Source organism: Pteronotus mesoamericanus, unplaced genomic scaffold (assembly GCF_021234165.1).
Source record: "Pteronotus mesoamericanus isolate MK-2021 breed Mesoamerican mustached bat unplaced genomic scaffold, CSHL_Meso_final contig_25, whole genome shotgun sequence".
NCBI lineage: Eukaryota > Metazoa > Chordata > Mammalia > Chiroptera > Mormoopidae > Pteronotus > Pteronotus mesoamericanus.
In genome coordinates this window covers 38,889,975-38,914,786 of record NW_026555105.1, presented here as the reverse complement: position 1 = coordinate 38,914,786, position 24,812 = coordinate 38,889,975, and the positions used below count along the sequence as shown (strand labels likewise).

The following is a 24,812-nucleotide window of genomic DNA, read 5'->3' as shown; positions in this document are numbered from 1 at the left end:
TCCTGAGTTGTTCTCCTTTAAAAAGACAAACTTACCGAAGAGTCCCTGTTATTTCTCCTTTTCAAGGCCGTGTACCACACTGACAAACATCCAAATTATTTCCATGATAAAAATACCTAACCAATGTGTAAGGAGAAGGAATTTCTGCTAAGACATATTGGGGTCAGGCAGACACAAGAAGGAAACTGAATTGCCAAGGTAAATTGAAAAGCAAACCGTCTAAATTTTAGTCCACTGTATTTTTATTTTAACAATGAGCAAATACTATTTTTTAAATAAAAAAGAAAATAAATGCTGTTTTCATCTTGAAAACAAAAATTTCTTTAAATGATGGGGAAAATAGATGAAGTGAAACAGGCCTTCATCTGTTTCACTGATATAACAGCCAGACATTTCTTCTGACAAGTAGAAATATTCTCTAACAAAAGTTTGATTTCAACTTCCTCTTGAAATCAAATATACCATTTCTTTTTCAACATAGCATTTATTCTATTGAACGTTTTTTAATTGCAATTAACTAATCTCGATAAAGTATAATTATGGCGGGGTTACACTTTCTGTGTTTTTCTGATGTTTCCAAATTTCCTACAATGAATATGTATTACTCTTGTAGTTTAAAAAAAAGTCAGCAAATTCTTTTAAATCAAAACTCGACTTAACCCTTAGGATTTTAATAAAGCTCCCACATAACTGCTTAATGGGAATGGGGCTTTATTTTGGGGTATATTTCTGGAGCTTGATAGAGGTGGTGTATTACACAACATTGTAAGTGTACTAAATGCTACTGAATTGCTCACTTTAAAACAGTTGATTTTGTTATGTGCACTTCATCTCAGTAACAAAAACCAACCCCTGCAAAGCATCCAGCTCTTCCCACCTTTCTGAAAGCACGTTACCTTCTCCATGTAGCAGTGAAGGATCTAAGAGCTCCATCATGTACTCAATTTCCGTGTCCAGCTCCAGCATGTCACACTGAGCTATGACATAGGTCAGGACTGGCAGAAAGTCATCAGCACCATACATCCTCCCTGGGATTAGGAGGGAAGGGGAAGACAGGAATATTTTTACCAACATTTCTTTCTTTCATTTCCTACTTGCTGCTTTTTTTAGATAGGGAGGAGTCACCCTGGGCAAATGTGCTATTCTTAAGCAGAGGTGGGTGTTTCTGGAATCCTGTGTAACCCACACCCTCCCCACTGCACATCTCTCACACCAGCCCTCACTCACAATTTCAGAATGAGCACCTAGGGTTCAGTGAACCCAGGAAAGATTTTTCCCCCACTGTCATGGGTTATATCATTATGCAGCAGGACACAGTACTTTTAAATAGCTTAACTTTCAGCAAGTAATATTACAAATCAATTTACAAAGTATCTTCTTATTATGTTAACCCATTGTACCTTTTTTGGGGGGTGGCCTTGATCAGAAGGACTTAGGCTCCCCACGTTGTGTCTTGTTTCCTACTGCTGTCTGTGCAAGCTAAAGACAAACATTACAAGAGGACCAAACTCAAACCAGGAGTAAAGGTTGCTTTCTGCTTGAGGTGAGCACACAATTTATTTAAATGTGCTAATTCAGCATATGTAGAATAGAGGCAGATGATTAATATATGGCAAGAAGATTTTAGTCCTTCTTGCTGTTTTTCATTACAGTGGTGATTCTCCACAGGGGTGAGGGGTGATTTTGTCCCCCAGAAGAAACTGACATTGTCTAGAGACATTTTTATTTTTAGGACTGGAGGGTGGGGTACAAACGGCATCTGGAATGCTCGTAAACTTCCTATAGGAGGTGGATAGCCCCCACAACAAAGAATTATCTGGTGAGCACGCATTAGTGCTGAGGTTGAGAAACTGTTTTAGAAGAACATAATACTGTGCAGATATTTTCTAAGGTCTTTTATAAATGGTTTCATGAACTACAAAAATGTATTTTCTATATGTGAAATATGCTGGCAAATATAAGAGGTGATGTTCATATGCTATCATTGCTAGCCTAAGAGCTCATGGATTGTCTTTCCTCAACAATTTGAATGCACACACACACACTTCTATCTACTCAAGGAGTGGTTACTTGGGCCTGTTTTCTCTCAGTTCCTTCTCCATGAAGCAGTTTCACTCAGAGGGAAAGGCACTAGTCATACATGGAATTACACTAGGCTCCCTGAAGACCTAGAGCAATGCAGGGCCCAATCACTATCTACGAGCCATAGTTAAGATCTATAAGAAGCAGCACAGGGGAAATCCTAGGGCTTACTTCCCAACTTTGTAACTTTTTTGTGAATTCCAATTACATTGCTTCAGCTTGTGGAAAAGAAGGGAGAGCCAATGAAATGGTTGTAATAAAACTTCACCATTATTGCATGCTCCAAGTTTCTGATGTATGCTGTAGACCATTGATACAAGCCATCACTGGCTAAAATGTAGTAATGATTATTGCTAATATTTCCATTGTGCTCGGGACTGTGCAGGCTTTGTCCCATCTAACACCCACCTTATGAAGGAAGGGGTCATATCCAATGACAAGTACAGATACTACACCTTAGAAGGTAAGGTAGGGTGGCCAAAGTGTCAGTTAATTAACTCATTTGCAGAGCTAGGATTTAAGCTTGGATTCCAGAGACTGAATATGTATTTACTACTCTTCATTAAATATTTAATAAACTGCAAAAATCTTGTTGCCCTCATAAGATTTTTTTTTGGTGATTTTAATCTGTTGCATGCGACTAACACTTGTATTTTTGAGAGCTGCTTGGTGAAATCAAAAGATTTAAAGGAAGAGCAATTGGGAATCAGAAAGCCTGACTTGTGACTGGCCTGGTCACTGGCCATATCACTAGCTGAGTGGGAAGTGGCAGCCTCACCTGAGTTGTTCTCCATGACAGTGTAAATAAGCTTGCAGACCCTCAACAGCAGCATGACCTTCTTTTCTGGAGAATACATCTTCTGCATAGTCATGAATTTGACTTTGATTTTTTCAACATCCACAAAATCAGGGGTTGGGGCGAAGACCCCCAGCTCCTGTGGATTCCTCTGTCGCACAAGCTGCAGGTTCTCCTTGAGTTGTTTCCATGAGCCATCGGCCATGTGGAAGTCCCTCAGCATGGCCTCCACGTGCCCCTTCAAGGGCTTCAAGATGCACTTGTGCATGGCTTTTTCCAACACCACATCTGCCAAAGAAAGTGCAGCTACTGTGACCATTGTCTGAAGAAAGAAGAAATGCAGGTCTGCTTTCTTGGAATGGACATCGCAACTCTGTGCATTGGTCAGAGGGCAGACAAGTTACGACTGCACATGCACCCACTCAATAAAACTTAGCAGCACTGTCACCCTCCAACCTTTTCTTCTGTAAAGCCAAGAGGAAAAACATCTTTCCTGATGAATTCTTAGTTTCTCTTGCACATAATCAATGCAATTAAATATATTTAACTACATTTATGTCCCCTCCTCCATAAGCTCAGGCAAATATTTTAGAAGACTTTTTTTTTTTTTTTGGCCTAGTTCTTCCACTGATCATCAAGTTGACAGGTAAGCAATTGTTATTTTAATGAAAGGATTTTCTAATAGTGAGGGTTCAACATCCCTTAAAATATTTTTCTGAGGAAATAAATTCAACTATATGCACATGTTATCTTAGATAGGATTCTGGACCCAAAAACAATTCTGTATTTTATTTGCTATAAAGGACATTAGTGGAACATTAGATGAGATTTGAATAAAGTCTGCAGTTAGTTAATAGTGTTAACACTGAATAAGTGTTAATTTTACTGCAGTTTTGTAACAGAGTGTTTCTGAGTTTAGGAAATACACACTTAGGGTAAGGACACAATGTCTGCAATTAACTCTCAAATGGCTCAGGAAAGAGGATGGTGTGTGTATGTAAACAGAGGGAAAGAAGAATGAGACAAACATGACAAAGTGCTAACATTTGCGAAATCTGGAAAAGGGGCAGACATGATTTTTTAGTACTATTTTTGCGAATTTTCTGTAAGTAAAATTTTTTGAAGTATGTTTTTGTTCAGAGTTAGGGAACACCTTCAGGTGTTGGAAGCATGATTTCTCCCTCTTTTTTGGGTGGTTGCCCAATGGAGTAGCTTTCTTGGCTGACAGTGAAATGACCAGGATCATACATCTGGGGATCCAGACTGAAGATGATTTATGCCTTTTCAACATCAGCTTTTCAATCTCAAATGTTTGCACATTCTCATCAAAGCTACCTAGATAGTAACCACACTCTAATGTGATTTCATTTTGGAAACCCATGGACCCACTTACTTAAAAGACTGGGAATAGTTGTTTCTCTGGCCTTTGAAATTCCTGACCCTGGACCACATCACACTGAATCCAAATTATCACATATTGTGAGAAGGTCAGGGACAAAGAGAAATTTAAGCCAGATGCACAAACATGGAAAACAACCTTCCCATAACTCAAAGTGAAAAAGGCACCAAGAGTTAATGCTGACCCCACAATCATCAGCTTCCCCTGCCCAGTTTTTTCTGTTCCTCCATCTCCATATCCTATCCAGGAGATCTGTTTAACCAGAGAATTTTATTCAACTGCAGAAATTCAGGTTGAAGCAAAAGAAGTTATAAAGTAAGAAGAAAAACAACATTTTTATTTGACATTTGGCATGGGTTTCTATTGGTTATGTTGTGTTAATCATGTTGTGCAACTTCATAGCATCTTTGACTTTGCTTTTTTTATTACGATCAAAAGTCAATAATAGCAATTAACATTGAACACTCAGTTGGCTGGGCTGTGCTTTTTTTCATTATGTCATCTAATTCTTATGATTTTATTATTATTGCATAATAGTGATACTTTGGCCATTTTATACAGGAGGAAACTGAGGTTTAGAGATGTCTAATGGCTTGATTGAGGCTGGACAACTATTTTAAACAACCAATCATACTACTTTTCAAAGTAAATAATCTCTTAATTCTAAAGTTCAAGGTGCTTTATAAGCATTCACCAGTTGATTCCTCTCTATCCAAAGGTTCCAAGAGCTACATTCATGATTATACGTGAGTACTCTTAGAATGAGGTCACCAAAGGGGGAGGGAAGTTGTGTCATTCAGTAACTAGGACTGTACATGAATATGGATAGCAGCATTATTTATAATAGTCAGAAACTGGAAACAGCCTATAAGCCTATCCCAATGGAAGAGATACAAGGATGTACTTCTACAATGGAATTCAGACAATGGGAGATTCAGTCCATGAAAAGCAGCACAGTGCTGCTTCAAATGTAACTGGATGAATCTCACAGATATAATGCTATGTTGAAGAAGCCAGACATAAAAGAGGATCTCCTTTAGCATTTCATTTATATAAAGTCCAAAAGTAGGCAAAACAAATCTATGATGACAGGAGCCAGGGTGGCAGTAACCCTTAGAAATAAATGGGGCTGTGGGGAGATACTTCTAGGGGGTAAAGATTATCTGGATCTGGATGTTGGCTATGTATGTCCACAAGTGAAAATTGGTTGAGCTGAGCACTTCAGATATTTAAATTTCAATAACCATGTATAAATCAAACAAACAGAAACAACTGGAGACCAGCCTGGGATTTTCTCTTTGAACCCCAAGGGCAACTTTTTACTTCAGAGTGAGCCTGGTCATGTCTGGGCTGGAATATTAACACACATCATCCCCAGACAGTGCTGTCTGTTCTCCGGGGCAGGGAGGTAGGGGCACTGATAGAGAGCTCATTCCCAGCAAGCTGAGCAGGCCACTCAGGCAGGCTTTGAGCTTCAAACTTCACCCTTATTCATGAATGGGGCTGTGGAAATCTTAAGGGTTGAAACCTCAGACCCATTGCCAAAGGAAATGTGCCCATTCCTTTGAAAACCAGTGTTAGATATTTACCAGTACTAGATATTTTCCTTCCCTCCCTCCCCCCCACCCTCCCTCCATTCCTCCCTCCCTCCCTTCCCTCCTTCCTTCCTAGTTATAGAAGAAATGGGTTCAGAAAACAAGTTACAGCTAAAGAAGGGCCCTTGGAGTTCAGCGAGGGTAGGGGAGAACCGGGGAGAGAGGGAGAGCACGCGCGCCAGCATGCCCACACCAGCGAGCACTGAGAGAGCGGGCCTGCCAGCGCCAGCCAGCGAGCTGGTCCTGGGGAAAGAAGGGGGTTGGGAAAGACACAGGCATGCTCCAGAAAGAGATTTGCCTTTTTAGTACACTTTTAAAGGCCATTGTTTAGAAATAAGACTACTCTCTTTGCATTGATTTCAAGGCTTTACTCCTAACCCCCCTCTCCAAATCCTTAATAAATATAAGGAATATTAAAGTCCAAGGGACCTGGTACCAAGCTGGTTTTCGCCAATAAGAAAAACAGGTTCTGTTCATGAAGGAACAGGGAAAAATGATTTGAATAAACCAAAGGAACAAAAAATCTTTCAGAATGAGAACTAGTTTAAACAAACAAATAAACAAAATAATCCGGAGTGCTCACATTTCTTATAAATTGCTGTTGTTTTTTATTATCTCTGATTGCTTTAAATCCTAGCAAAACAAAATAGTTTAAACTGTAAGAACAAATAAATCACTTTAGGCACTTTACATGCACTGACTGTTGAAGTCTCATGAAGTCTCGAACAAACCCTATTGGGATTCATTTTATAGATGAGGAAACTGAAACCCAGAGAGATCAGTACCACACACTAGCAAGAGGGGGAGCCAGAATTCGAACCCAAGAAATCTGGTTATGTGAAGTGTATTTATCTACCAAAAAAACCCCAAGAAAATACTAGAGAATTGTTTGTGCTACATACAATATTGTCAATTTTAGAAACAAAATGTTAGCTGAATGATCAAAACTGAAAACAAACTTTCTGAAAATATTTATACAGATCCTATCAACTGTCCCCAAAGCTCATCCATAAGGGGGGATGACAAAGAGCATGGCAATGGCTTGAATGCTTCTTGCGTTAATGAGACCTGATGTTTTTATTTGTAAGAAGTGTTAAATGTGTTTTCCTCCCCTGCTGTGAGTGATCACTCCCCTATTAGGAATGGAAGACAGAGCCTTCTCCCTCTTGTTTCACTCCAACTGACAGCATCTGTTCCAGGAAAGGCCAGAGATCTGACAGGAAGTCATCACAAGACTGATCATGCTTACCCCAATGCTGTCTAGGGGGAAGTGAGAGCCTGAGAGGTGAAGGTGAAGACCAGAGAAGGTGCATGTCTTAGAAAGCACAAGGAACATGAGGCCTGGCAGCCAGCCCAACCCTACCTTTCTAAGTGACCTTGGCCAAGTCACTTCATTTCTCTCACTGTCATTGCTTTAAACTTCTGAACAGCCATTGGAATCGTTGCCCATGGAAGGCAAGACAGAACTAGCAATCTAAGCCTGACTGATTGCTAAAACAAAATGAAATAATCATAAATATTCTCCAGAGATTCTAATAGAAACCATAGCCTAACAACATAATATTCAAAATATACAGGTTGCAACCTAAAGTTAGGTGATAAAGATAAAAGATGAGGTTAGGTCATATGGTCTCTTGGTTTATTAGGATTCTAGCATTCTGATAATTTTTAAAAATTAAAGTAGTACAAAGAGAAGCTCATTACAAGAGATGGACGCTCAAACTGTGAAATTTAAACATTTATAATTGCTAAGATTTATTGGGCATCTATTTGTGCAGTTCCTATTCTAAGGGGGCTATATAACCTTATTAGGTGTAAATCCTCACTTCTGTCCTTTGAAGTAGTAACTAGTGCCATCCTCACTACGCACCTGGGCATAAGGCTTAGCAGTCAAATGACTTCCTAGGATGGTAGAGATGAGATGCAAGCCTGGTTGTTGTTACTGCAAACAAGTCAGGGAATAGCATGATGGCCTCCCTCTGTACAAGGGCAAAATGATTTTTCTTTATGTGCTAACATATTTTCCTTTGGCTGTATGATTGGATTAAAGATTAGAATTGACACTGTGTGGTACTCAGTGAGTTCCAAGCACTATTATATACTTCCCGATGCTTTGACTGAATTGAGTGCATAACCCCTACTTGTCTTAGTTTGGGTTCTCCCAGAAGCTGACCCTAAGACAAGGTCTTGAATATCAGTAGTTCTTCTGGGAGGTGAGCCCAGAAAGCACTGGTAGTGGACTGCTGAAGTGAGACAAGAGGGAAGGCAGCCAATGTAGTGTTTTTTATTAAGCCAGTCATCACTGGGGGCAGCTGGAGCTCAACTCTGATGGGAAGTCCAAGATGCAGTGCACAGAATACCTTATGGTTGTCTCACTGGAAGGGAAGCAGCTGGGGCATTTATACACCTGCTCCCTTTGGTCCCTGTTTGAGGGTTGCTCCCGAACACTGGGGAGGGCATTTCCATCCACCCTGGTGGCATGAAAAATTGTCAGGTAAAGTTTTGCAGGTGCTGGCAGTTGGAAATCAAACAGGTAAGTGAGTATCAGTGGAGCAGGCACAACAGTGCCTAGCACTCCATGTTACATGTGGAGAAACTGAGGCATAGATATGTGAAGACATGATGAAGCACACATAGCTCAAGAGCAGAGCTGGGTCTTCTGGCCCAGCAGTCCAGCCTGAGTGCTTCCTCTGAACCACCACATACTCCTGCTTCTCAGCTGAGAAACTGATTCTTCCCATCTCAGCACAGCTGAGATGTGACACCCAGGCAACCAACAGCACTTTGCTGTACTCTATACAAACTGCTCATAAAGCACATTACTTGGTGTCCCGGTGATCCTCAGGTCACACGTGAATTCAAATGAGCAATTTTCTGTTTTGCAACCCTGAGTGGAAAGGATGACCTTTCCAGGCCTCAGATTCCTCATCTGTAAAATAGGACCACTCAGAGGGGATTTGTTGGGAGGGTTGGGTGAGAGCTCACACAAAGAACACCCCTATACACCTGACATCTAGTCTCGGCAAATACCATTAATGCCCTCTGTTCCCTTTTGAATGTGTGCTATATGCTTTTGAAAAGGGATACCCTATTTGGTGATTCAGGCCTATCTGGTTTTTGTTTTGTTTTGTTTTGTTTTGTTTTGGGTTAACTGTGGTTTGCTTGGTTTGAAACGGGAACTGAAAGTGCTTTGATAAGTTAATTGAAAAGCCACCTAGTTTCCTGTACATCTTTCTCTTTTTCATGCTCTCTTACCCTTCCTCAGCCCCTCCTGTCCATAGTTACAAAGGCAGAACATCTGAAGTCTAGCCCTCTGGGTTTTCCTTGTCCTGAGTGTTTGTCACAGCCTCATTCAGTCCCTAATAGCTCAAAACCACAGATGAGCCAAACATCCTTGGAGGCCGTGTTATCTTTCAGATTGTTGGGAACTGAGAGAGCCTCCATTTCAGATGAGAAAGTGTGTGGGATGAAGGGTTGGTTTGGTTTACCACTAACTGTTTTTGCTCTACTAACTGTGGAGGGCTTGGGTCACGCTGATGTCCTGTCTAAATGTCTGCCCACTCCAGTACCCTGGCATCCTGGCTTGTCACACTGGTCTGCAAGTGTTTATGGCCAGCATCTGATTTCATTGGTTGGTATCTGAGCTAGAGAGATTGTCAGAGTTCCACTGGTGTGATCTTTCTAAAATGCTTTCCACTATCTTAAAGACTCAGACATTTCTTGGGAATGCACCTTGGGCCTTGCCTTCCATTCCTTCTTCCCAGCACATATCCTACAAACAGCCCATGTTCTTGCTGAAGCTAACAGTATTGCAGTCCTCTGTGCCTCTGCTCCTTTCCACATGCTGTTCCTTGTGTCTGGTGGGCTCCTTGCCTTTCCCAATGTGGATTCCTATGAAGCCTTGTGTTCCTTCCCTCTTCACAGACTCCTCCCCTCCTGTCAACTCAGCGTTCTTTTGCAATGGCACTGACTTTGAGAGACATAGACTTCTTTCCTCCAGGAGAAGCCCTCTGAATATCAGACCTGGAGGGAATGATATAAGCCACCTGCAGCCCTCAGTCCAAGGACTGCACATAGCATATGCTTAAAAGTGATTGTTGAACTACAAATCCTTCCTTTGGGAGGCTATGTGAAAATTGTTTTTTTTCCTTTCCCCTGCAGAATATAGCAAGTGTGACTGGTGATGGTGCTATTGCCCAGGTGTTGTTGGGACAGCCAGCTCCAGTCCTGCAGAGTTCCCTGTTGCCCTACAGGGATGCTTTGTACCTGGCTTTGCTTTAAGTATTGTCAGCAATATATACTTCAGCTAATACAAAATAAATGATAAAGGATGTTTCATTATTAAAGGAGGATCCCACCAGTCCAGCAGAGATGGCGCCAAGATAAAGATGACAACTACTGGGTGGTGATTCACTTGTATCATTATTTGTTTTGGTGGGCTTTGGGGAAGGGCATTATGAAAAAGTATAGGCTATATTCATGCAGTATTTTATGTTTAGAATCCATCAACTAATTTCAGTGTCTTCTAGTAAAAGGCCAGTAAAAAAGAAGGCAGGGGAGAAGAGACCAATCCTCCTTACAGAAAAATTCTGAATAATTTGTGTTGATCTCCTGGCCTCAGGAGGTGGAATTTAGTTCTACTCTTATCCATTGAGAGTGGGCAGGACTTAGTCGTCCACTTCTGAAGAATAAAGTATGAAACAGGAGGACCTTTAATTTTATAGAACAGAAACTTGGTAGACTGAACCTTGGGCTGGTGAGGCAGGTTAACAACATTCATGTTAAGTCATGTGAACCATGCATCTTCTGCTATGGTGTGACTTCGCCTCTACGGTTGTCCTCATAAAACAAACGAGAAAGGCAGTGTAGCTACCACTTGAGATGTAGGAAAAGCCTGCCACATGAGTCCATTTCAGTCTTATTTGCACCCTGGCTTGACCTCACTAAGTAAGCTTTTGTTTCCTTATCTATAAAAATGAGGATAATAAATGGAGCCTTCCAAGGAACTAATAAGATTTAAGGGGACTTTATGTATAAAAAATCTTTGTAAACCATCAAGAAATGCACATGGGTGAGGGGATTATGGGGGCTTTCACTTAGTTCTATTAAAAACACAGTATGCATGTAATATATAATCTTTGACTCGACAAGAGGTAGACTGAATTTTGGCTTCTAAAAGAAGCCCTGGGCCTGGACAATAAACAATAACTTCCACAGTGGACATTGTGTCTGAAGTGAGAGGCCAGGGGCTGTGACTGCAGGACTTGGTCCTTGATGAGAGGCTGCACAAGTGAGGCAAGGCTATGGGTGGGACCCCTGGCCAGTGAGGGCTTCTCCATGCCATGCTCCCCTCATCGAGGCAGCCAATCAGGGCAGTCCTTTAAGCTGGAGTAGAGTACTGGGAAATCTGTCAAAGTCTTAAAGATCCTCATGCTTCCATTTAAATCGTTGTAGTATTTCAAGTGTCCTCTGGCTCATCCTCTCAATCCCTATATCAATTCCAGGTAATGGTGATATTTCCTGCCTATGAGGTGCTTATTTCTGTTGGGATGGAAACTTCTATAGTCAGAAAACACTCTAGTACAAATATCTTCATATGCCTTAGTTTGTGATGCCACTCCCAGCCCCACCTTGATAGCAAGGGCTCTCCGAATTATAGGCTAACAGTTCCCGGGCAGAGAGTATCATGGAGTCAGGGACTCCTGGCCAAAGACTCCTAATTTTAGAGTTGTGAACCTTTTTTTAGTTGATATAACATAACTGACCCAATTTTGATGCCTTTAAGTAAAAGTTACATAACGAATAAGGCCCCATGGGAAAGAAAGGTGGTCTTGCTGTGGTCTTCAACCTATTTAAATTAATTTTCAAAAATAATTTAAGCATTCTTTGTATATGCTTTGAAATCAGTCTTTCTCCTTTCTCTTGACCCCTTGTATTAGGATATTTGAGCCTTCCCAATGTATGATCACAGGACTAGATCAGAAGTCAGATCCAAAGTTTCAACTACAACTGGGCATTAATATGCCTCTCTGGTTGCTTCTCTCAGAATGACTACTTATATAAAAAAGGGCAGAAAATAACTTAAAGAGATTAAGCCAAACTATGAATTAAAAATTAAAAACAAGTCACACAAGATATTAAAGCTTGAGCCAGACTTCCATACTCGTATTTTAGAAAGTGATTTGGAGCAAAGTAGTTATAATTGTTTAATTCCTAGGGAATGTCTTCAAACCCCCTTTCTTACTCATGCTATGGTCTCTGGTGTCTAACCACATTTCAGTATTTCTCTATTGAAAAAACATATGCGTGTGTAAATTAATGTTCTCTTTGAAATATGTGAGAATTCAGTTTAAGGATAGTTTTCTTCAAATAATTATACATTTTACTATGTAGAATTAATGAAAATAAAACAGTTGTTTTGTTTTTCACTACTGACTTTTATGAATACACAAAGTTGGCATTTTGTATTGCTGTTTGTAGTCTGTGGTGGGCAGTTATAGAAAATCTGGGATTAGTAACACTTTGAGTTGCAGAAATTTTGTTTTTCTTGAAATAAGACTTGAAAACAGAGGAATTTCCCAAGGTTAACATCAAATTAAAAAAAAAGAATTATTTTGCTTGAATAAAATCAAAACACTAACCACAAAAATGCAAATAGTTTTGCAATGCGAAGATTTTACTACCAAAAATTTTGGACTCATTTTCCCATTGGTTGAAAAAGACTTGAAGCAAGAGTGGTATGATGTAAAAACTCACCAGTTAGAAACACATGTTGGAATAATGAGGAATGTCACACCCTGTCCCTTGAAGGGACATACCAGTAATAAGCGTACCTCACTCTGTTGATGAAGTTACTGATCCCAGGGCTTTTGAGTAGGACCTAAAACTGTGTATACTTTTTGTTAAAGCACGTGTTTGTCCTTTCATGTACCACTTTGGAGGGGGGTGGTGTGTGGGGAGTGGATTACTGTTCCAAGCAGAAACATAATACAGTTGTTTGTATAAAAAATAATATAAGAAATAATAATAAACTCTGTGTTTTGCTGTGTTTTGCATACTCACAACTGTAAACCTACTTTTGCCCCACCCTGTATGTTGCTCTGGAATAAACAGAGAACTGGCCCACATGGGAACTCATCACATCTCATCCTCATTGGCTTCATTCACCCACCCGGAAACTATGGATGATGTCAGTCAACTAATATTTATTCAAGAGCCTCTAAATAGCAGGGCTTTGGGTAGAAGTGCTTTAAAGAGTAATCTAAACAGACTGCAAATTTGCCATGATAGGACACCACCATTTAGAGTGACAGTTTTTCTTTTTCTTTCTTTCTTTCTTATTTTTTCTTTTTAGCTCAATGGAACTTGCCAGGGATTTTTATTTTTCTTCTTTATACTTCTCTGTATTTTACAAATAATTTTAAGATGAGAATTTGTTATTTTTTAAGTCAGCAAAAGCTATTTCAAAATGAATATCTTTTCACGATAGTAAGTTTTTAACTGAATCTTGGCTAATGTGACTCTTAGTCAAGTTCTCTTTTTTATTGAACTTATTGGGGTGACATTGGTTAATAAAATTATATAGGTTTCAGGTGTGCAATTCTATAATAAATCATCTGTATATTGTATTGTGTGTTCATCACCCCAAGTCAAGTTTCCTTCCATCACCATTTATCCCCCTTTATCCTCTTCTATGTTGCCCTATTCTGTTGTATTCTGTTGTCTGTGTCTATGAGTTTTTTCCCCTCAAACCTTTTACCTCTTTCACCCAGCTCTCCAACCTTCCTCCCTTCTGACAGCTGCCAGTCTGTTCTCTGTGTCTATGAGTCTGTTTTGATTTTGTTTGTTTGTTTTGTTCATTAGTTTCCACGTATAAGTGAAATCATATGGTACTTGTCTTTCTCTAACTGGCTTTTTTTACTTCACATAATACTCTCCAGACCCATCCATGTAGTTAAGCAAAGGGTAAGACTTCCTCTTTTTAATGGCCAAGTAGTAATCCATTGTGCAAATGTACCACAGCCTTTTATCCACTCATCTACTGGTGGACATTTGGGCTGCTTCCAAGTCTTGGCTATTGTAAATAATGCTGCAATGAACATAAGCATGCATATATTCTTTTGAATTAGTATTTCATGTTTTTTCTAATCTATTTCCAGAAGTGGAATTGCTGGGTCATAAAGGAGATCCACTTTTAATTTTTTGAGGTAACTCCATACCGTTTCCACAGTGGCCTTACCAATCTGTATTCCCACCAACAGTACACGAGGGTTTCCTTTTCTCCGCATATTCACCAGCACTTGTTGTTTGTTGGCAGTTTTTCATTTTTGAGACTGCCTATCATTTCATACTCACCTTGAAAGTGATGACCTAAAGGGTCATAACAGGAACATATGGGTAAAGTGACAGTGGGTAAGAGAAACTCAGTTTTTAATTGGTTTTTCTCTTTGTAATTGAAGAATCACTCTCTGAAGAAGAGATTAGTATTATTTCCATATACTTCACACACAATTGGATTTATATGGTCATTTTTCACGTATGAATGATGGCTCTAAGTCTACACAGGTAGTGAACTACCTCCTTCAACTTCCTTAATTTCAGGATGGAGGTTCTGTAAATTTGGCTTTATATTTAAATTCCCATTTTCTATTTCAGAGCTCTGTCCTTCATAAGTTGTGGGAGAGGAGGATAGGACTAGACTTTTTAGAAGTATAGAACCCCAACTGGTATTCTTGAAAAGCCTCATGAGCATTAGTAGACACCAGTTCAGTACAAATTTGAGGCTTGGGATTCTGGGGATGGCATTCAAAGTGAATCTATTCAGAGTGAATTTCTTCCACTCAGGAAGAGAGATATGGTGAGAAATGAGCAGACAACAGAGAGAGAGAAGACCTGGTGAAACCCAGACTCCCCTATTTATCAACAGGAGAACCCTCTTCAAGTCACTTTATATGTCTTGGTCTCCATTCATGAATTTGCAAACCATGAAAAATATCTACACAAATGTGCGAACCGTGACTTGGTTATGAGGCCCAAAGGAGTCACTGCATTAACAAGTCTATAGTAAATTAGTGAGCCCTTCATTTAGAAATATGTAAAAATAAGACAACCAGACTAAGTCCACTTTCTTATCAATCCTAATCTAGTAATTTTTACACTTAAGGGGATTGGTTTTTTAATAGTTAGGGTCACCTCCTTCCCTCCAGCTGGGCTTGTGATGAGTTTCTTAGGTTAACCTTTGTTCTGGTACACCTTCCTCTTAATTTCAAAAGCCTAGCCTATTCACTGTACTTTCAAAACAGAATGATGGTTTCAATGAGGAAGCAATAGATACAAAGTGCCCATTTTAACAAGAAATCTTTAAAACCAAAGCAAACAAACCAATAATAAAGCGTGGCAACGTTTAGGGCAGACACACCTGCATCTCCATAGAGGGCTTTAGTCCGAGATGCTTCAGTGAAGGGTTAGCATTCTATTAAAATTCCCCTTAATTTCATTCTTAATTTAAAATTTTTCTTAAATTAATTATTAATTGAAATGTAACCGACATATAACAATTTTTCAGTTTTAGGTGTACAATATTATTAAAAACATTTTTTCAATTTTCCTTAATTTCTGATGAGAAGGTATGAGTGTAGGCAGCAGAAGGAGGTAAGGTTTCAAAAAACATGGGTTTTGAATTTGACAGAAGGAAGTGCAAATGCTGTACCTGCTGGTTACTAGTTGGTGTGGCCTTGGGACAAACGACTCCATCTGGCAAAGCCCTGCCTTTCTTTACTCCACAGGGATGATGCCCATGCTTGCTTCACAGAGGTGAGGCCAGAACTCACTGAAATCACTTGAATGTCCACCTGGCTCAAATTAGGGTTCCACAGATGTCAGCTTTCTTTCTTGTTATGACCTTAGAGTTTAAATTAAAAGCTGCATTTTTCTGGAGCAGCAAATTTGTTTTTGGAGAAAATGAAGCCTTGCACTTCAAGAGCAAGTAATATGTCTGACCTTCACTTCAAAAGAAGCTGGCGGAAGAGCTTCTTGGAACCAGTACTCGGGTTGGTGCTTACGACATCAGCAGGGAAGGAAGGGAAGGCCCTTATCCCCTTGAGAGCCTGTCTCTGTAGGCTGGTTGGCAATGTTTGCCACATACCTCAGGGCTGACATCAGTGCCTGTCTTGCTCTACCCCTGGGCCTTCTCAGAGGGAAGCTTATTATGTAGGTTCTGGGTCCCTGTTAATTTTACATCTGAGCTGGTCTCCCCTGAGAAGCAGGATCTAGTGGGATGAGGGGGAAGAGGTGGTCTATCTGGGTAGTTTGATTCGCCTTGAAGCCTTTTTCAATTCTAAGGCACATCACAAGAGTACATTCCTTCTAGCCTCTCTCTTCAGCAACAGCTCAGCTCTAACCACGCCTCAAGGACCCAGGCTCAAACCACAGAAAAACAAACAAGGCTTTGATTCCACTGTGAGAAAATCAAAGAGTGCTGAAACTCACTTAAAGGAGAGAGGGGGAGAGAGGGAGGGAGAGAGGCTACTCTCTACCACATACTGTTTACTACTTTTGACAAACAGACCCAATCAGAAAGAAGAAATTTGTGTTTAGCTTTATGAACTGCCAGGAAATGTCTGATAGCTATTTTGGCTATTGCTGCCCAGTGAATGAGCTCTCTGAATTAGCCTTTTAAAGTCAACCTTCTGAAATTAAAAAAGAAAGAAAATCCCTTCAACACTCTTGCCCTGGAAAAACAGACTGCTTGCCAAATTCAAATTTTCCTTGGCCAAAGTAACTACTAATCTAGACCCTCAATGAGGTTATAAAGAAAGTATTTCCCCTTGACTTCAGAGAAAACACCTTTCATGTGATCTTCAAACTGTTATTTATTTTAAAGGTACACAGTGTACCCCCTCCCTTTTTTTCTTATTCCAGAACAGTGTTTGTCACTGAATTCTGTATGATTAGAAGCCAGCAGGGGGTTAGGTTACTCCTTTGGGAAAAGTGTGACAGGGGTCTTTTGGATGCTGGTCAAGTTCTGCTTATTGACTGCACACTGTCATCTCTGTACTTTTTTGAGTGTAAGCCATACCTCAGTAAAAGGCCCTTTCCAAACAAAGCAGAACAAAACACCCACTGCCTCTTGGAAGACAGTACAATTACCTTTCTGTGCATACGCAGCCTGCAGAGAGCCACTTTCAGAAAACACTCAACAGTCCTGTCACATACACAGCACAAAATCAAACAGCAACCAGACCCTCAGAAAGCAAACTTGATCCCTGAACAGAACCTTTCTGCAGTTCCCTTCAGTTGCTTCCCACATTTCCCAGCCTGGCATGTTGCAGTGTGGCAGGTATAAAGCAAGGTTTGCTTTAAGAAGCTAAGTTTCCGTTTAAATTGGGGAGAGGTGGAGTGTGTTGCTGTTTTGAACGCCAGAGAAATCCTCATTCAAGCTAACACAGACTGCACTGACCTATAAGGTTACTGTATCGTCTATGTACATATATATTTAAGGCAAAGTGGGTACTTACCTATTTGGTCCTCAGGGATCAACGACTCGATGGGGGGGTCCAGCTCCGAGCTCTGAGACAGGTAGTTCTTGACTTGGGTCATGAACTGCCTGATGGTCTGCAGCATGTCTGTGCTGGACACATGGCACTCCTTGTTCTCCTGCAGAAAGCTCACGTAGTCTTGCACCAGGCAGCCGAAATAGGTACACTTGTCCCGGGACAGCTCGGAGATCCTGCGGACCATGCGCTTCTCAGGAGTCATGAAGGAGCTGAACACCCCGCTCATCTTGCGCAGCTGGGACTTGACAAGCTTGGGCAGCACGAAGGAACTGTTCCTCTTCTTTTTGGACTTGATGGGGGGGGCCATGGTCTCCTGGTCACTCTCATCTTCATAGTCCTCCAGGCTGCTGTTGGTGTCAGCCTCGTAGCCAAACAGAGGCATGCTGCGGTCGAACTCGAGCGAGTCGGAGGAGGAAGTGGAAATGCTCATGTCGCTGAGCCTCTGTCTGCCTCCATGCCACGGGGGCCGTGATTCAGAGCAGGCGGGCTGGGCCCTTGTGCAATCCCCCGGGGCCTCTGCAGGCGGGGCGCCACCTGGACTGCCAGCTGTGCGGGACTCCTGCTCCAGTTCCTGCTCCCGCTCCTGGCCCTGGCCAGGCCGGCTGCCGGTCAAGGTCTTTGCGCTGCCTTCCGCCTGAAGAAAAGAAGCCTGCTTCTTCAGCCGGGGTGGAGGGACGGGGGTTGGTTTCGTTCCAAGCAGAGCTACGTTCCCATGTTTGTTATGGTTGACTGTTTCTGGCATGCTCGCCCGGGTTTCAGTCCTGGACAGCTGAGGGCTTGTGTGCAGGCTATTAATAGCGGGTGGCGGGGGCCTGGGTGGGGGTGACCGAGGCCTCTCGGTGCCATTCGCGTTGGGAGTCCTTGTGCACGGCCGCTTCAGGCCTCCACTGAGGTCCTGGCTGTGCACTTTCAAGAAAAGAGGATTAATAAAACACAGGGCTCCGTTGGTCTGGCTGCACTCCAGCTCTGAAGGCGTCCTGGTTTTTATAGAATGCACTCCATTTATAAGGCAGAGCTGACGGGAGGCAGGACAAACACCGTCTGAGGAGAGAGTCCTATGGGGAGGTGGAGGGTTTGGGGGTTTGTTGTCAGCTGGAGAGCTCCAAAAATCTGAAAGTCATTATCAGGGAACACAAGAATGTAAATACAGTACACTTGGGTCATTCCTTCACAAATTTAAAAAAGCATATTTTCATGACAACGCTTGTCTTTGGAGGGGTAGGCATTTCACTTGGTTTACTTTCTTCTTTTTTTTCCTCTCCCTGCTTTAACTGAGTTACTGGAAAGGCTAGAAATGCTGCCAGGTCCAGCTGTGGGCTCATAGGAAGCCTCCTGGGGCTTGCACCTTCAAGCCCTTGAGATGGTTTGGCAAATGTTCAAAGGGCCAGCCCAGCCTTTTCACAGGTGAGGAAAAAAGAACCAGCTAGAGTTCTTTTTTTACAGCATAAGCTTTGAAAATGCCATGGGGCTACCTGATTTTACAAAAACCAAGTCCACTCTCAAAGCAACAGCACCCTTTCCAATCTACTTCTCTTGGGGGTGCCCTTCACAGAGGGCCTAGAAGTTCCCCTTTAATGAGCAGGACCAGCAGCTGGGCCTGAGGGATGTTACACAATCTGCTTGGGGTTTTACATGTTCAGCATTAAAACCCCAAAATGAGGAAAAATATACTCATGGGTCCCATCAGCAAAAACAAGGATAGCAAACTTATGCAAATGTTAAGCCCAAATTCAATCATTTATCTTTGTGGTTTGCTGCCTATCCTTCCCAATTCCTATAACCTCCTCACCACGGCATACATATTCAACGCTCTTTCGAGCAGTGCACGTTGCTATTGCAACTATACTGCCAGTGTCCCTTTTTACAGATGGGTCTCAGTTTTCCATGCAAATTAAGGGAGGCAGTAGTGGTGATAAATGTTGTCTGTTGTAATTTCCATTTGGAATAGGTCATTGTCTCTTTACGGCTTTGCCTTGCTGTGTGTGCTTAAAATGTATTTCTTACGGGCCTAGAATGGCTGGCCATGGGGAACTGGGGAAAGACTGATATTAGAAGTACTTTGCTATCCTGTCTGTGGTGAAAACAAGCCTGACATTGGGACTGTGTCACCTGCTTTCCCTAGTCCTTTCTTTCCTTCTCTCTCATTCTGTGCTGTCCAATACAACAGCCAACAGTCAGTTACCTGTATCTGTTGAGTACTTGAAATCCAGCTAGTGCAACAGAGAAATTCAGTTTTAAAATTTATTTAATGTTATTTAATTCAAATTTAAAAACTGATATTCAATTCAGTTATAGGAAAATTTTTGAGTACGTTTGAAATTTGGGTATATGAATCTACTTTTCAACTATAAATTTAATGAAATCTAAATACAGGTCATGTATTTCTGATGAAAACTTAGTGCCTAAAGAGCTATGTTGTAGGATAAAATACATGCTGGACTTCAAACGCTTGGTATGAAAAAAAGAATGTAAAATATTTGATTAATATTTTAATATTGATTATATGTTGAAATAACATTTCAGATATATTTCATTATAAACATTAATTGCATCTGTGTCTTTTTAATTTCCTTTGATGTGGCTACTAAGAAATTAAAAATTACATACTGGCTGGCCTTATATGTACTTCTATTAGCTAGTGTGGGTCTGGGTGGAACTGCTCCCACTGCCTTTGGGTCCTCCCTAGACTTCTACTACCATCACTGAAAGACTTTATAAGGCTTAGTACACTTAGCTCACAGGTGTGCGTTTCTCCCATATAGACTATAAACCTGGGTGGTGGGGGAGGAGGAGACGAATACAATTAACCTTTGAACCCTTAGTCTGGGGCACAGTGCTCCCACATAGCGGACCCTTCAGAAATATTTTTTGGATGAACAAATAATTGAGGTATAGAATTTTAAAAATGCTCTCTCTTCACAAAGTGGATAATGTGTGCATTGACAATTATGAGTTGAATATATATATTAATTAATGTTAATCACATTTGCTTCTGCTCAGTGGCCACTAGAACAAGCTATTTTTGCTTTTATATTTGCAGGGCATGAGTGCTGTCCATGACACTTCAATTCCAGCACAAAGCATACACTGCATGCTCTGCCCTGAACCAGGAGTTATGGGGGCAGAGGGCACCAGAGAAAACTGAAAACTGATACGTATCTTCAAGGAGCCTACAGTCTAGCTGATTAGATTAACTTAAATTCAGGAACTGTTTAAAATTCTCTTTAAAGGTGTGTAAAACTCAGTTTGTGGGAGATAGGATAATATTTATACAGCTCTAATATTTTTTCTAGGATTCTGTTGCCCAGCCCTACTACCCAATTGCCCATGAGACAGGTCTCAGACATATGTGGCAATTTTTTGGAAGCAATCCACGTTTCAGAACGGAATCTGACCCTACTTCCAGGCTTCCTACAAATTATGCAGGCTCCCTTGGCAATGACACCTGCTTCAAAAAAGTGCATATTAATAGAAGATAGGCCAAAGGGGGAACACATATGTTTGTATTTGTGGGGTCAAATATCATAGTTTCTTAGGTCTTAGGAATCCTGGCACTTGCACTCCAAAGTGGCAAACTTCCATTCAAATACTATGGCCTGGTTGTTTATCTGAAGAGTGAAGCCCTACAATCTTAAGAGTATTTTCCCTTCTCATCTAGGAGGAAAAGTTTTTTTTTAAAAAGTTAAACCCACATGATTTCCCCAGGGAAATGAGACAAAGAAGTAAAACTGGGTGAACTGTATGTCCTGATCCACTGTCAACCACTGTCCAGCAACATGGTGTTGGGTTTTCAGGCATCAGCAAAGAGGCAGGAGGAGGAGCAAGGGCCCAGCTGGCCAGAGCAAGGAGATGCATGGCAGCATCAGGGATGTGGCCCAGAACTGAACAAGAAAGGAAGTGTGACAGATGTTACTCTAGAGGCCTGTGCCATTGGATTCCTCAAAGCATAGAAGTGCTGTTAATGCCTATGTGTTCCTCTGGAACCAAATCCATGCATGTGAGAGGTGCTGTGCTGGGTTTCCCTTTCTGTCAAGCACTGCTTTTCCCAAGCAAGATACCACAAAAGGAAAGAAGTAACACATTACAGAAGTCTTCATTATGTTTGGACATTTTGGATAACTCAAACTCAAAGATGCTGGGGGGGATAGGGCAAAGATATGGGTGTTACCCAGACAAACGCAGCACCTGCTACTGAAGACCGGTTCAACATCTGACTTAGAAAAGGACTCTCAGAAGGTGAGATTCAGGGACCTCTTGGACCTGGACATGGGATTATTTTTTGATGTTATGATGTATCATCAGCCAGCCCAACACTAACTCTGCTCCATGGATTCATTTCAAAAGAGACCTGGGCGGGGCCTTCACTTACTTAGTCCCAGCTGGGCTAGTTCTTCAAGCCGAGCCTCGGTCTTGGCTGTTGAAATGGCATAAGGCAACTTCAAGGTAAACGGCAGAACATCCCTAATTTTTCAAAAAAGAGAATATTTGTAATTATGTGTCATATTTCTACTTCTAACTTTTATTTTCATCCTGGAGATGTTTTAGCTTAAGCTACTTTAAGTAGACATCAAGTCATGCCTAACCGGAACTTATCTTTACTGATAAGACTTACAAGATTACGATTTCTGTATTAACACTCATGACAGGCTGAGAGACAAGCCTGCAGGGTTTCAGTGAGGACCAGATTTCCTTCCTAGTTAGCTAAAATGTACCTAGAGTTAATATTGGAACCGTTCAATGTGTTGCTGGATCTATCATAGACATAAACATTATTACTAATTTGCTTGATGCTCTGAATGTTAGACCCCCAACTCTCAGGGAAGCAACGTGTAATCCTAAACCAACATTTATTCTCCCATTGCCTTACACATGGCAGATTCTCAATGAACACTGAGATAAAACATCCTCTTGTGTTTTAGGGCAGTGCACACGCACCCCAGGGGGTCTTGTTATATTGTATACTCTGACTCAGGAGGTTTGGGTGAGGTTGAAGATTTGGCATTTCTGCCAAGATCCCAGGCAATACTGCTGTCCTGTATTATACTTGGAGTAGGAAGACAAATCTACAGGATCTCATGTAACAACCTGGTCCCCAAGCAGCATGGCGCCATGTATAGGCTGACGCACACGTGCACTGCAGCATCACACACCAACAGGACTAACAGGAAAATGCTGAGGTGGCACCAGGTGCTTCCATGTCTGAGGCATATCATCACCCCTAGTAAATGCATGGACCATGACCTCCTGCTTCCTCAGAAAAGAAAAGGGAAGGCTTAATAAACATGTGTTCCTTCTCATCATGCTCTAAGCATTGGTGAATTCCCCACAGGGCTCAACACAATGCCTCGCCTGTTATAAAAAGGGAAAAAGTGTGTTTTGAATACATGAATGAATATTCAACTACAATGGTTATATTTTTTTAGTGGTGGTACTGGTTTACAATGAATTTGTTCATTCAGCAAATGTTTATAGTCATCTGTAATATGCCAGACACTGTTTTAGGTGCTGGGAAAAAAAGACCAAAGTCCCCACGTGCATGAAGTTTTATTCAAGTGGACACCAACAGACAACAACAATTATGCAATTTATAGTATATATGAGAAGGGGATGTGTGCCATGTATAAAAATAAAGTGCAAAAGGAGAATAAGAAAGAGTGTTCAAGTGTGAGAGTTGGCCAGGGAAGGCCCCATGAGCGGGTAGCATTTGATTGAAGATGTAAAGGTAGCCAGGGAGTAAACTGTGAGGAAAAGAACTTTCCAGGCAGAGGGGGCAGCAGGTGCAAAGGTCCTAGGGTGTGAGAGGGTCTGGCATGTATGAAGAATATCTAAAGGCCATGGTGGCTGGGGTGGAGTAAGTGACAAAACTTGGAACTGCTGCCTGTGTTGTGTCTTCATAAGATGCCCTGAAAATGTCCATTGAAGAGAATAACTATACCAAATTACTTGTTGTTTACAAAAAGAGTAGGCAACATTCTAGGCTGCATCAGATTAAATCTGTATGACTGAGAATTTTGGAACCCGTGAAGTTGTTGACAATGAATGCCAAATAAGAAATGTCAATGAAAAAAGCAAAACATGAATTAAATGTAATAGTGTCACAAGGACTCTAACAAGGACTCTAAAATTCTGGGAGCTGGCAGTTAGGAGGCTCCTCTTTCCTGGGGTGTCAAGTCTAGGTTGCCTCCTGTTTCCAGAAGATCCTTTCACCTGCCCCCAAATGTTGTGAGCAACTCCTTCTACTTGTCCTTTTGTATCTGTCTTAGATCAAGCAGGTGGAGCCTCAGGATGGCAGCGTCTATAATAGCTGCTGCCTGGCCCTGGGAGACACAATGACACTGATTATAATCTTAAATGAAGATCAGTGGTAACCAGAACTTTGGAATACCAAAGTGTCATGCAAATATATGTTTTCACAGCTTTACCAACTTCACTAATATCTATTTTCATTAGACAATTTGGGGGAAAAGCCACATACAACAAAACAAGCCTATGTTTATTTTAAGCTTTTACCTTGCTCAGTGCAGTATCTGGAGCTTATATATCACATGATTGTTTTTGGTTTTTCTTAATGACATGTATGACAGGAAACCACACCTGCCATTTGCTAATGGGTGGTTTTAGGCTTTCATCTACTAGAAAATTAGATGTTGTACATGAGTCCTCTATCACTGTGCCAACCAGGGCAGAGCATAGCATTCCTCCACTCACAGACTCACACACACAAGGATGTGCTTCCTTCTCATCTATACTCTGTTAAAGGGGGCCTGATTTTAAAACTTGCCTAACAAACAAAATAAATCCAACTTAGGTATAAACATTTCACCCAAGAGTTTTAGCACATACATAATCTAGATTTATTTTTTATTTTAACTTTGCTCTATATGTCATATTTCTAAAGGGAAAGAGATTAACCTTACTGAACACCTACTATTTCATTGCACCAAGCATCTTACCACATGTGGGGCTAACATACACCCTGAAAGGAAACTTACATGTCCTCCAGTCCATAAATCAAGAGCATAGGATGACATAGATGGAGAGACCCTGCACCCACTCACAGAGCTGATATGGAATGAAGTAGAACCCAGGTGTTTTGGACCCCAAGTCTGTGGATCTGTGCTGCCTAGTGGGAAATTATGGGCTTTGGTATCAAGGCAGGTCTGGATTCAAATCCAACATCTGCTATTAACTGAATGCGGGCAAATCTCTCACTCTCTCCAGGCCACAGCATCTTCATGATCCTAATTTCAGGGTTTCCATGAGGATTAAAAATAATGTATTAATAGTCATGATGCCTAGCACAGATACAGAAAACCCCCGAAATTATAATTATGCTTAATAATTAATAATGAAAATTATTTTCTTAGCCCCTTGCTACTCAAAAT

General features: G+C 41.2%; 1 protein-coding gene across 6 annotated transcripts in view; it reads right to left on the bottom strand.

Moving 5' to 3' along the window:
• The window catches only part of RIN2 (Ras and Rab interactor 2), a 105,209-nt gene that overhangs the window by 7,103 nt on the left and 73,294 nt on the right, over positions 1-24,812 (bottom strand). For all 6 annotated transcript variants that reach the window (XM_054574122.1, XM_054574121.1, XM_054574123.1 and 3 more), the window contains 4 exons: positions 21,797-21,888; positions 17,389-18,537; positions 2,861-3,166; positions 897-1,028 (listed from right to left, as the gene is read on the bottom strand). In XM_054574122.1, coding sequence (XP_054430097.1) covers positions 897-1,028; positions 2,861-3,166; positions 17,389-18,537; positions 21,797-21,888 — 1,679 coding nt within the window. The remainder of the gene's footprint in view (positions 1-896; positions 1,029-2,860; positions 3,167-17,388; positions 18,538-21,796; positions 21,889-24,812) is intronic.